This window comes from Phalaenopsis equestris, unplaced genomic scaffold, assembly GCF_001263595.1.
Source record: "Phalaenopsis equestris unplaced genomic scaffold, ASM126359v1 Scaffold234253, whole genome shotgun sequence".
NCBI classification, from domain to species: Eukaryota; Viridiplantae; Streptophyta; class Magnoliopsida; order Asparagales; family Orchidaceae; genus Phalaenopsis; species Phalaenopsis equestris.
In genome coordinates, this window is record NW_018252174.1 from 35,695 (window position 1) to 48,138 (window position 12,444).

Consider the following 12,444-nt stretch of genomic DNA (forward strand, 5'->3'; position numbering starts at 1 on the left):
CAGATTTGCAGCATTAGAGTTATTGTTACTCCAACTAAAATTTGGATGATTCTTCTAACCAGGATTATAATAATTGGCATAAGGATGATTAGAACGATTATTTATTACATTTAAGATTGCATAAGAAGATTGATATTCTATCATATTTCAAAATGAGTTTTCCTCAAACACAGGTGATGTCTGAGATTAATTCATTCAATTTTTGTCTATCATCTTCGATATAGCAGTTATTTGTGCATCTAACATAGATATTGCATCTGAATCATAAATAATGGCTACTCATTTTGGATTTACCCTTTCAGAGGTCCATTGAAAATTATTAGTAGCCATCTCTTCAATTAATGAATATGCTTCATCGAATGGCTTTAACATTAATGATCCACCAACAACAGCACCAATTATTGATCTAAGAGATCCAACCAACCCATTATAAAAATTTTGAATTATTAAACAATCTCACAACGCATGGTGTGGAAACTTTCTAAGGGAGATCTTTAAATTTTTCCCAGGCTTCATAAACTGATTCCCCTTCAAACGGACTAAGGAGGTAATAAGCTGTAATATCATTTCTAAGCTTAGTAGTTTTTAAAGGTGAAATATTTAAATAAAAAATTTTATGATAAATCTCCCCAAGTTCTGATATATCCAGATGCTAATGAGTTTAACCACATTTTAACTTTATCCTTCAGTGAAAAAGAAAAAAGTCCAAGTCTGACAACATCATTCAACACTCCATCAGATTTAAAAGTAGCACACAATTCTAGAAAACTAGTAAGGCATAAATTAGGAATTTCAGTTAGTGTTCCCCCAAACTGATTTTTTTGTACCATTTGGATAATAGCAGGTTTAAGCTCAAATGAATTAGCAGCTACAACATGGTTTTGTATACTTAAATGAATTTCATCTATTTTAGGATTAGCATATTCTCTTAAAGGTCTCTGATGATGCTCATTTTCATTTCCAGCATTACTTAAATTGCCAGTCATTTTGCTAATATGATCTATCTCTTTTTATTGTTTTTTAAATTTTTCTAAAGTTCTTTCTAACTCAAATCTTAAGGTACTAAATTTTTAGATCTTACACTTTGCATAAACAAACACAACAAATAATTTAAAATAAGCAAACACTCATAAATAGGAAAATATTCAAACTAAACTACAAAAACTTTTTTTTAGTTTTAAAAATAAAAATAATATAATTTATAAAATAACTTACTAATACTTTTCGTTGCTTCATCGACATGGGTGCCAAAAACTTTGATGCGGGTGGATTTAGTGTGTTAATTTTGGAAATATATTTTAATAATTCAAAATATACACGGTAAATATAATAACAAATATAAAAATTAATCCAAACAAAAATAACTTCAGTTAAAAAAGTTTTGTCTTTTAAAAATCTTTAAACTGCCAAATACCTTTTAAAAATAACACAAGTATATGTATTACTCAAGTAAAAAAGGGTTCTAATGGAATCCTAGATATCCATTCCACATGGAAGTTGGAAATGCCTATAAGTAAATTGTTAAGATTATAATGTAAAGTTCAATTTTTAAAACTACAAAGAGTAAAGTGTGAAATTTGAATATATATATTTCTGTGGCAAATAGGAGCAATCCTAATTTTTACCCTCTTCCGAATGTATAAAAAATATTGACTAATCCAGAGTTTGGTCCCTAATTCTGCGGTTAAGCTGGGAGGATACCGACTGCCACTCTAGAGCTCCCACTACTCCCTCACCTGAGGGCTAACAACCTTGCATCAGTTTCCAAACAACTGGACCAAATAGTGGATTTTAATATGTCACCTTAAAATCTCCAATTTTGCATCCAACCAAGTATATTTTCCTATTTATTTGCACCCAACTCTATGGATGACATCTCTCTCATGAAATCAAATGTGATTCTCCACATGTTGTAGAAATTATAACCCTTTTGGAACATATGTTTCTCAACACATTTTAACAATTCAATTGGCCAAATCGAAAAGTAAATGAAGATAAGAGTTTAAATCATCACAATTATTGACATTTAAAACCATATAAAGCAAAATCAATTCTTCATAAAACCATATCTCAAAGTAGGAAGAAGGATAAAGAAGACTACTCAGAATTCATGAGAAGGATACAATAAAATACGGATTTTATGTATAAAAACAAGTTTATAAAATAAAAGAAATAAAAGACAACTTTTCTCACAATCCTTCCCAAGTAAATCCCTAGAAGTTCTCTTCAAGTCTTTCTCACTTTACAAGCACCCTCAATTCTCTCTTAGAAGTGTAATGAAGAAGAAATCTCTCACATTCCATCTCCTCTTACAATCCTTGAAGAAAATTCCTTGAAGAAAATCTCCTTGAAGAAAATCTCCAAGCCCTTGACTTGCCTCTTTCTCTCTAACTCTTCTTTTCACCCACTTCCACATGCCACACACATACACTCTAGAACTCGTCTTCTTTTATTAGAGGCTGCCTCCCTCCAAAAAAGAATTCAAAATTCCCCCAAAAGATCTATCCAAAAGTAAACTCTTTTGAATTCAAAAGACATGTATGTTGATCCAAAAGACATATCCCTTTATAAAAGAACCTTCCAAAGTGTCTAAATACATTAAATCACTCCAAACGGTGTTTACAATAAGTTTCCCTTTTAAAATTTGTGCAAAATTTGTTTCAAACCGCCTTAATTAGCAAATAGTCATCTCTGGAGCACCTTGTGCCAAATCTGGCGCATCTTGCATCAGCTCTCTGTCAAATGGTGCATATGGCGCCAATCTGGTGTATCTTGTGCTAGTTTGCTGAAGACTACGCTATTATGGGTTTTGGCGCATCTGGTGTCAATCTGTCGTGTATGTTGGCGCATCTTGTGCCAGAATCCCAAAATTGACTGTTTTTGCTCCAAATTTAATCTTTTTTGATACTTTTGCTCCAAATACTTTAATGTGACATACTTGCAACAAAAAACATAAAAATATCCTTCTTTAAAAGTGCAATATCACAAAAAATAAGCATAAAATATATACTTAAAACTACATCTTATTTTGGTGTTTCACTAGCCCGCCATGAAAAAAGTGAAACACATGTTGAAGTCACATACTACCATGACATTTGGAATCGTTGAACCACTAAGACCAATGTACACCACTTTGTCCTGGCTGGGTAGTCGGGCATCAACGTGAGTACCGTCAATTGCACCTATGCAGTTTTGTTTTACATTTTTAGAAAATAATTATGTTTTGATAGTTACGTAAAGAAACCAATAGTTACCTCTGGTTTAATGATTTGAGGTGCTAAGCTAACAAGTGTCTGTATGCCTTAGGAGATGTAACAGCTTATTGTTTCCGATGAATACTGAAATCTCTCCATAGCACCTCTAATTGATTCGTTCTGTAACAGAATGTATAATGTTATAGCCAACACCTCCCTTTTCGTCGTTCTAGAAGAACCATGGAGGTCGTGATTCAGAGATAAATTGTGCAAGAGATCCATAAAAATTTGTACACTAATTTAAAATATGTTGTTGAACCTTATTGGATGTCCAAAAATCATCTCACCTATTCATTTATCCCCAACAAAGCTGGACGTCATATAGGGTATATGAACATTGTTGGATCGATAATACTCCAACAATAATATTGCAATAGTTGCAGCCTATGTCATTCTTTTATGACTTTCCTGCTACGGATTCATCCTAAAGGGAAAAGATGTAAGGTTATTTCAACAATTATTAATACATAGTAAGAGCGAGGAATAATCAATGAAAACATCAAGCCCTTAAAATAAAAAAAGTATTAAAATGATCCATTTAAAAGTCCATAATAAAACAAAAGCTACAAATAACAACTCATAAAAAAACTCTTTCATCCACCAAAACAAGCAAATATTCGACACGCAATTCTGGCTATAGTGCCATGAATATTTGCCAACGAGTAGGATCCTCGAGTTTTTTCACACACTTTGCATGAAAGCGCATGTCTGCAACTACTTTAGGAAGAGAAGTCAATGTTCCAAGGCATTCTAAGATGGTGTTGTCAGGGACTGGAGCAGATGGTGGAGCTCCAAAAGCATCAATGCGTCGATCAAAGGAGGTTTTCACAAAATTATCCTTTTTTTCCTTCCTCCTACCAAGCCTAGGCCTCTTTGAAAGTGAACTGGACTCCCCATCTCCCTCCAGTTAATACTATGCAATTCTTCATCAGCCGTCACCAGCTCAGATGGGAAGTCATCTGGTATGCCTATAAAATCCATCTCACTAGGGTTGAATACATGTTTTCCCATTGCCACAACCCCCTTAAACATTATATCATGTTTATCTTTATGGTCCGACTCAATTCTACTCTATTTGTATTTTTTCACTGTCGGCATTGCCTTAAACATTGTATTGAGGAGGGGGTTTAGAGGGGTAATTCGGTAAATAAAAAATTATTTTAGGAATAAACAAATTGAAAATGTAAATATTATCTCAAATTTCTCGGCCCACCATTCACCTTCCAAATTTTTCATTCCTTCTTCAACTGATCCTATTTGTTTTTGAATTTGAGTCTTTCGTAATCCCTTCCAGTTAATTCTTTGAACCTCTTCGCGATATTTTGCCAACCTTCCTTGTTAAAATACGTTGTTGGCCTATTTCTGAGTTATATTTCTTTAATACAGAGAAAGCAAAAAAAATTTGTAATTTCCATATCCCACATAGCAGACGGACCCCCTTCATTCGCCTTAGACATTTTGAAATTATACTTTTGCAGAAATTTCAGAACTCCAACAAAACTGGCAAAGCAATACAATCCCATAAATAGATAAATCAAAAGTTTGCAATCGATCCCAAAAATTGTCTAAGCAATACAAACCCATAAATAGATAAAGCAAAATTCTTCAACCGATCCCAAAAATCTAGCTAAGCAAAAGTCTGCAGACATTTCATTCATGAATCCCATAAAAGGATGAAGCAACAACATAAATTGATTTCAGAAATTCCCAAAATCTGACTATGTAGTACATAGCTAATCTCAAAAATTTGCTTGAGCAATACATACCAACGTTCAATGCATAGTAAATCCCAAAAGTATGCTTACAGGAAGCACTTGTTGAACCCGAGGAAAGCAAGAGACAACTTCCCCATCAAGACTCATCATATACTTTAAAAAAAACAACCATTTAAAACTCTGCATAATACTACACATACGATATTTCTGTTGACAGCATACCAATTTAGAATAGAATATCACAATCATAAATACCTCCAAAAAAAATTTGAAACTGAACTTCATCTTATAGAAATATTCAAAAGAAATAATGAATATAGTGGATGTGAGTGGCCCCCATGCTTAATTCTACTAGGTAAGAGAAAAAACCATTTTAAATGTCATCAATAAGCACAAGATAATTTTCATCTTGTTATAACATAGATAAATTTTGCTCTAAATCCTTTTCCCCATAAAACTGAACAACCATTTGAAATAGAAATACAAAGCCCAACAATCAGTATAATGGCTTCCACTATATGAATGTACTTGTCCAACCTGAGGAAATAAAGAGACATATTCCCCATCAAGGCCCACCATATAGTTTAAAAAAATAACAATTTGAAACTTTGCAGAATTCAGAGCTTTGTAAAACTCTAGGTAAAGATAAAAACCATAATAAATGCCATTAATAAGCACAGAATAATGTTTGCACCTTAATCATCTAGTTATAAGAGAGCAAAATGTTGCAATGAATCCTCTTCACCATAAAATTCAACAGCTATTTAAATCAGAAATACAAATTCCCAACAATCAGTAGTATAATGGCTTCCCCTAAAAGAAGCACATGTGCAACCCGAGGAAAGCGAGAGAGAACTTCCCCATCAAGGCTAACCATTTAAGAAATTAAGGGCTTAAAATGGAAATGGAACAATCACATCACTCCCTTTCATTTCCAACATTTGGATTTCGAAAGATTTCATAAAGAATTTCAATCCCAATTAAGATGACAAGGTACTTAAAAAGCTTAAAACATACAACAACATAAAACAGTCGAGCATAATGTCATCGCATAGAGGAAAAGATGGGATATTTTGAAAGAAATGCTATAACAATTGCTAGTGCCTTCTTCCTAGTTCAAAGCTTTCCACCCACATTAGCTTTGGCGGCCAATAGGGCAACCATTGTAAATTTGAACAGCTTTTTCTCAATCATGCAGGGAAATAAACTGTCCAATATGTATGAACTAGCTTTTTATAAATAGTTTTTTTCTTAAAATGAACTAGCTCTTTATAAGATTAAAGGCCTTCTTCAAAGAAACATCTTTGCATAGCAAATTCAAATAAATGTTTTTTTCTTTTCTTACTAATCCTGCCTTTACTTTTTCCTGCTTTTACCGACTATTTACTGCCACTTTCTGTTATCCATGCATGAAAAAATGTCATGCTTCGGAGAAAAGAAAAATGAAACTTGTTATGTACCTGGACGGTAATTAACATAGCTCAGTAAGAGATAAAACTTTTATCGGGTAACTCCCTCAAATTTATCTCTCAAGTTAAATGCTTTGGGGGACTAACATAATATTATAATGTTATTTGATCTGTGTTGCTAAGCACGCAATAATGTTCATTTTATTAATGGCTAGACACCAAAGATGTTAGTCCACAATTCACCAAAGAAACTACATAACGATATAAGGGATTCGTTTGCATTGAATAGATTTACCCCAATCAAACTTCCCCCAAAAATGTAACTTATTAAAATAAATAGAGCAATCCATATCCTGAACAACAAGTTAAATTAGAGAATCCCAGTCAATTTCAAAACACCATTGCAGCAATCATCCACGATAATAGAACTTGTCCCATTCAAATCAATTTCAGGACACGATAAGAGGACACTAGTTAGAATATCACCATCCAAAAAACAATCTAAAGTGCACAACAACACAGATCAGACCATTTTCTAATGCATACCAAAATAATCCAATGCATTCCAAAATAATCCAATGCATTCCAAAATAATCCAACAAAATCATCATCAAGAAAACCCTATTTACAGCATCAATCAAATATTGCCAAAACGTGAGAAAGACAAGCATTCCTCACGCATCCAAAATTGAACCAAAAATAAGCATAGCAATACATAGATCTCACCAGAGCAACAATCGAATCGATGTTCTTGAGGGAGGAGATCGAGAAGAGAGATGGCGACGGAGAGCGCAAGAGAGATCACCGAAGGGCACGGGAGGAATTTTTTCCCTAAATGCCAGCCGCGGACGCCGAACGTAGCTATGCCCCCGCGTCGCCTCCCTATTACGAAATAAAAGAAAGCGTTTTCGTGCGGCATGAAAACTCTCACCAAAGCCTTTTCCAAATAGTACGGCGGTCGCACCCGAATAGGCTGCCTCAAACAGGCGCTAAGTTTAAAGTTTACAACAGTGTACCTTCCCAAATGTCCATAAAAAGCTGTTAATATTCATGGCACCCCAACGCTCCTACTGCATTAAAATAATATTTCATTAAAAAGAAAAAACAAAACTGTCTCCTCTCTTTATTTCTTTCTCAATTTTCTTTCCATACTTCCAGAAATTAGAACAAACTGAAACCAACTCCTGGAAATCAATAGAAAGCTTATTTCTTACGAGAATCAATGCACGCACATTAGGCGATGCATAATAACAAGTCTATTTTTTCATATATATTTATAAGAGTTTAATTTATTCTATTTCATGCATATTTATAAGAGCCTGTCTGGTAACCGATTTAGAACAGGATTTAAGCTGGATTTAACCTAAATCACACCTGACAGTCATTTTGGATGAAATAAAACCCCAGATTAGATAAATTCGGATTTCACCGATTTTGGCCTTAAATTCATGATTAATTAAAACCCATGAATCAATGGATTTAAAACTTCCGATACGGACGCTTCTACGAAGGAGAAGCAGTGAAGTTACCTTCCTCTTTGGTCTCAGATAGAAGAGGAGCGGAAGGAGAAAAATGAGAGTTTCTGGTCACTGAAAAAGATATGAACCCGTTGCTGTGTTACCAGCTATCTCCAATTGTGACTGTATCGCCAGGGTTCGTCACGAATGTGATTGGTTTTGGAAAAAATGAAAAAATGTTAGGTCAATAATCCTAATGCATTAGGACTTCAATGGTGGGGTGTCACGTGTCAAATGACCTCACCGTAATACATTTTTTTGAGGGTCACTTTACACGTGGCGCCCCACCATTGGAGTCCTAATGCATTAGGACTCTTGACCTAATATTTTTTCAAACAAAACAAAGAGGAGAGAGCAAAATGCGACGGTTTCAGGAAGAGAAAAATGTGGCCGAGGGTTTTATTAGTTTAATTATGTTTAAGTTAATTTTATTAAATTAATTGATTAATAATTAATAATTAATTAAAATAATATCTGATTAATTATAATTAAATAGATTTATATTTATTATTTAATTAGTAGTTAATAAAAGATAAATATTAATTTCTTAATCATTCAATAAACTCCTAAAAAATAACTAATTAATAAAATTAATAAAAAATTCATTACTCTTTTATGAATGTTAAACTTTTATTTAACTTAATGAACTTTTTATTAATAATTAAATAATTTATACTATATTTGAATTTACATGATTTACTAAATCTTGGTACCTTAAATCTCATCAGCCCTAAGTGTTCATAAAGATAGGATTTAATATTTAAATTAAGTTTATTTAAAATAATAAATTTTTATAACAAACAGTTAAACTTTATTATATATCCAAAAATAAAAAATTATTTGCAATTATCCTATAATTCATATATTTTAAATTTTGTAATTACAATAAAGTATTAAGCCAAAATCAAATTAGTAGTTAATAAGATAGCTACTATTAAGTAGAAAATAAATATATATTCAAAATAGTAGATTGCTCTGTAATAAAAGAAAGAGATTAAGGGTCTGTTTGGGGCAGCTTAAAACTGCGGATGACGTTTTGAAAATGCTGTCCTTGCGTTTGGTTCGCACGTTTCACGTGCACGCCTAAAAACTGCGTTTTAATTTTGTGAAAGACGCGGCGCACGGTATGACCCCCACGGGCCTCGTTTTCCATTGCTTATTTCCTTTGGTGCCCCGCCCTGCGTCTTCTCCCTTGCTTACTCCCTCGCTCGCAAGAGACCACCGATCTTTGGTGCCCCGTCCCTCGCGTCTCCTCCCCCGCTCGCAAGCTACCAGAGACCACCGCCCTCCGCGAAACCCTAGCAGGTTGCGATCCAGAAGCTTTCCGTGGATTTTGAGGGTGCAGAATGCGGAAGCGACGACCCCAAGCGAGACAATGTCGATGATCCCTCGCCTACAACGAGAAAAGGCCAGGTAACAATTGCGATGGTTTGTAGGTTTTGGGCATGAGAGATAGTGGGGAAGATGGGGTTGAGGCAGTGTCAGCTGAGCATCCCTCCATCTTTTCGTGTTGTCTACTTTCATTTACCTCTATGTAACACTATATCTGATGTTTGCTCCACCGCGAACTGTCTTGTTTGATCCGCATCTCTTTCATCACAAAGCGAAAAAGGGTCATCAAAATATCCCTTTCCAAGCATAAAAAAAGGTTTGTTTTGTTTTTGTTTTTTTTTTTTGCCGTTTTATTTTCCTTGTTGTGAACATTTCTTCTCTTTGTTTTTCTTCCTAGATTGCTTTATTGTATCAGTTTATGTGTCTTTTCTGTTTAGAAACTGCATTTTTTGTAGTTTTGCATTTAGGGATTTCAATGTTAGGCATTTTTTGAGCTTGTGTTGTGTTTTCTAGAATCCTTGTCATGGTAGGCAAGCGCAGATGCTTCATCTTTGATTTCCTCCTGTTTAAAAATATGGATAGGACAATTAGAACAAATATTAACAAAGCAACACAACTGATGCCAATCATCGCCCATAACTTCAAATCAAGATAGGTCTTATGCTTTAATTTGGCATTTAGACCATCTTTGGATGACATTTTTTTTTTTCAATTTGCCTGCATTAATAAGAGAATTCAGACATATGAGAGAATATATATTAGCTTACAATGTAACGATTTTCTATAAAGTTAAGGGAAATGTACAAACCTAACACACAATTATTATGTGTTTACATTCATGATGGTTATATGCATATGCAAATATGAAAGTTTAAGGAATGATGGTAGTTATATTCATGTGTATTTTTGAAAGAAGAGTTTGAGGTTATGAAGTTTTGTTGGAATTTCTGTTGTCGGGCCTTTGCTGGTTGTTTCATTCGTTGCGTGTCTGAGAGTTTGAAGCTCTATTGGTTTTGTTTTTCTCATTGGGTAAATCTTTAGCAAAGTTAATTTTTTTTTTCCCTCAATTGGTCTATATTCACGTTTGTTCGTTAAATATTTTTGCTTGGTTATAGTGTATTCTTGTTGTCTTGATTGAGAATGAAGATGCAAGACAACTTATCCGGATCAGCTGCTCATCAGCAGATTATCATGATAAGCTGCTTATCAGCAGAAACTGGATAAGCTGCAGCTGTCCCAAACAGACCCTAAGACAATTAAATTAAAATTTAAAAAAATAAAAGGCAATTGAGAAAAATGGAGTGACATCATAATTTCTAAAACAATTTAATACAGTCTAAACAGCATGTGGAAGCAAAGATAAAAAAACAATAAAATGTCAAGGAATTACTTTTCCGGAAAAAAAATTGCCCAGAGCACAAGTCCCCTTCGTAGAGGCATAAACAATTGCCCAGAGCACAAGGCTTGAGGCACTCAAGCACAGTATACTCTCACTCGTGGCCACCAATGCACGAGGAACCCATCAACGTCAGGCATGGAGAGGGTTTGATGAACTCATTCTTATGTTGCATTGCAAGTTCATGTTCCAGGAAAGAAACGTGGATTCAAATTTTAAGTAGGCCTAGGCTGGCATTCTCCTCTTCTTCTCAAGAACAGTGTTTCCTGAGAGAATTCTTGAGAGAATATCCGCCTGCTTTGTGTGCCCCTGGGCGTTCAACGTCTTAATGAGCGTCTCAGAACCCTTTTTATCCACTGCCCCACCTTTGGCTTTGATCTTGCAAAGTATAGAGTATGCTGGTAGTATCTTATCAGCAATATAGAGAGCATCAAGCAAACGGTCATAGCTTGAGAAGCTGATATCATAGTCTCTCTCCAATACAAATTCTACAAGCTTGAGTGCTGCAATTGGATGTTTATTTTCACACAGGTAGACTACCAGACTATCCAAATCAGGCATGCAGCCATTCATAATCATCAAATTGATGCGGCCGATAGCTTCTTCAATGTGTCCTCTGATGAGGAGAGCTTCTATGATCTTTTGTGCAATGTCCTGATTCTCCTTCACTTCCTTCTCTATCATAATCTTCATCACTCGGCTTGCTGTCTGGATTCTCCCATCATCAAATAGTGCAACCATTACTGATCGAAACAAAGCCGGGCTAGGTAGATGCCCATATTCAACCATGCTATCCAAAACAGTCTTAGCATCAGCAGGCTCACTCTTCTTCAAGAAACTATATATAAGAAGCTCATAAGCATCAGCATCCGATTCAACACCACGACGGTTCATGATTTTGAGGACTTCAAATGCAAGCTCAGGGTTCCCCTCCTTGGCATGTCCACGAATCAAATGATTAAATGCAATCTTATCATCAACTCCTCTTTTCATCAGCTGCCTAAAGAATGTATCTGCCTTCAAAGTATGGCCATGGCAGCTTAAGTAATCAATTATTGGATTGTATGCAGAGGCTTCTATAGGCAAACTTTGAAGACCCAACAAGATGCCCTTCTCAAGGAGTTCGTCAAGCATTTCAATCGCCTGGTCAAACTTGGCATCATTGCAGAGACTCTCAATCAATATACTGTAATGCCTAGAATCTAAAAGAACCTGAAACTGATCCATCAAGCGGTGCAAATCCAATGCACCACCCAAGTCCCCAGCCCTACACATTGTTGTGATCAATCTAAAAAATATGGACTTGTCCCTGGGATTAATCCTCATCTCAGCCATTTCTTTGCAAACCTTCAGGGCAGCTGCAGTCCTGTTCACATCATCACAGAGACCAGGCATCAGAGCAGCATATGTCCTTTCAGTGGTTGTCAGCTCCTTAGACTTCATTTCATCAAACAACTGGATTCCATCATCCACATTTCCACAAGACACATGTCCTTTGATCATAAGGTTGTAGGTAACCGAATTGCAAACTAGACCAGCAGCAACAATTTCATCAAAAACCTTCTGTGCCTCGTCCATCTTCTTCGCCCGCACCCAGCCATTAAGAAGGGTATTGTAGGTGACAATATCCCGCGAAAATCCCCTCTCTTTCATTTCAGAAAAGAATCGCTTCGCCGTCTCCATTTTCATCGAGAGGCAAAAGCCCCAGATAAGAATGTTGTATGTGGAGAGAGCCGGCGGTACACCTTCGCGGTTCATGGAATTGAAGATACGCTTAGCCATTAGAACTCGTCCACGGCGGAGGATGGCTTTTAGGAGAGC

At 35.3% G+C, this 12,444-nt stretch overlaps 1 protein-coding gene across 1 annotated transcript; it reads right to left on the reverse strand.

The window, feature by feature from the left end:
- Nucleotides 1-10,468: 10,468 nt before the first annotated feature.
- Nucleotides 10,469-12,438, reverse strand: LOC110038888 (pentatricopeptide repeat-containing protein At2g37230; the record flags this gene model as incomplete). The annotated part of the gene is made up of 1 exon (XM_020743806.1): nucleotides 10,469-12,438. A coding segment is annotated over one exon (1,590 nt), but the record flags the coding sequence as incomplete, so codon positions are not given.
- Between the last annotated feature and the right edge of the window lie 6 nt (nucleotides 12,439-12,444).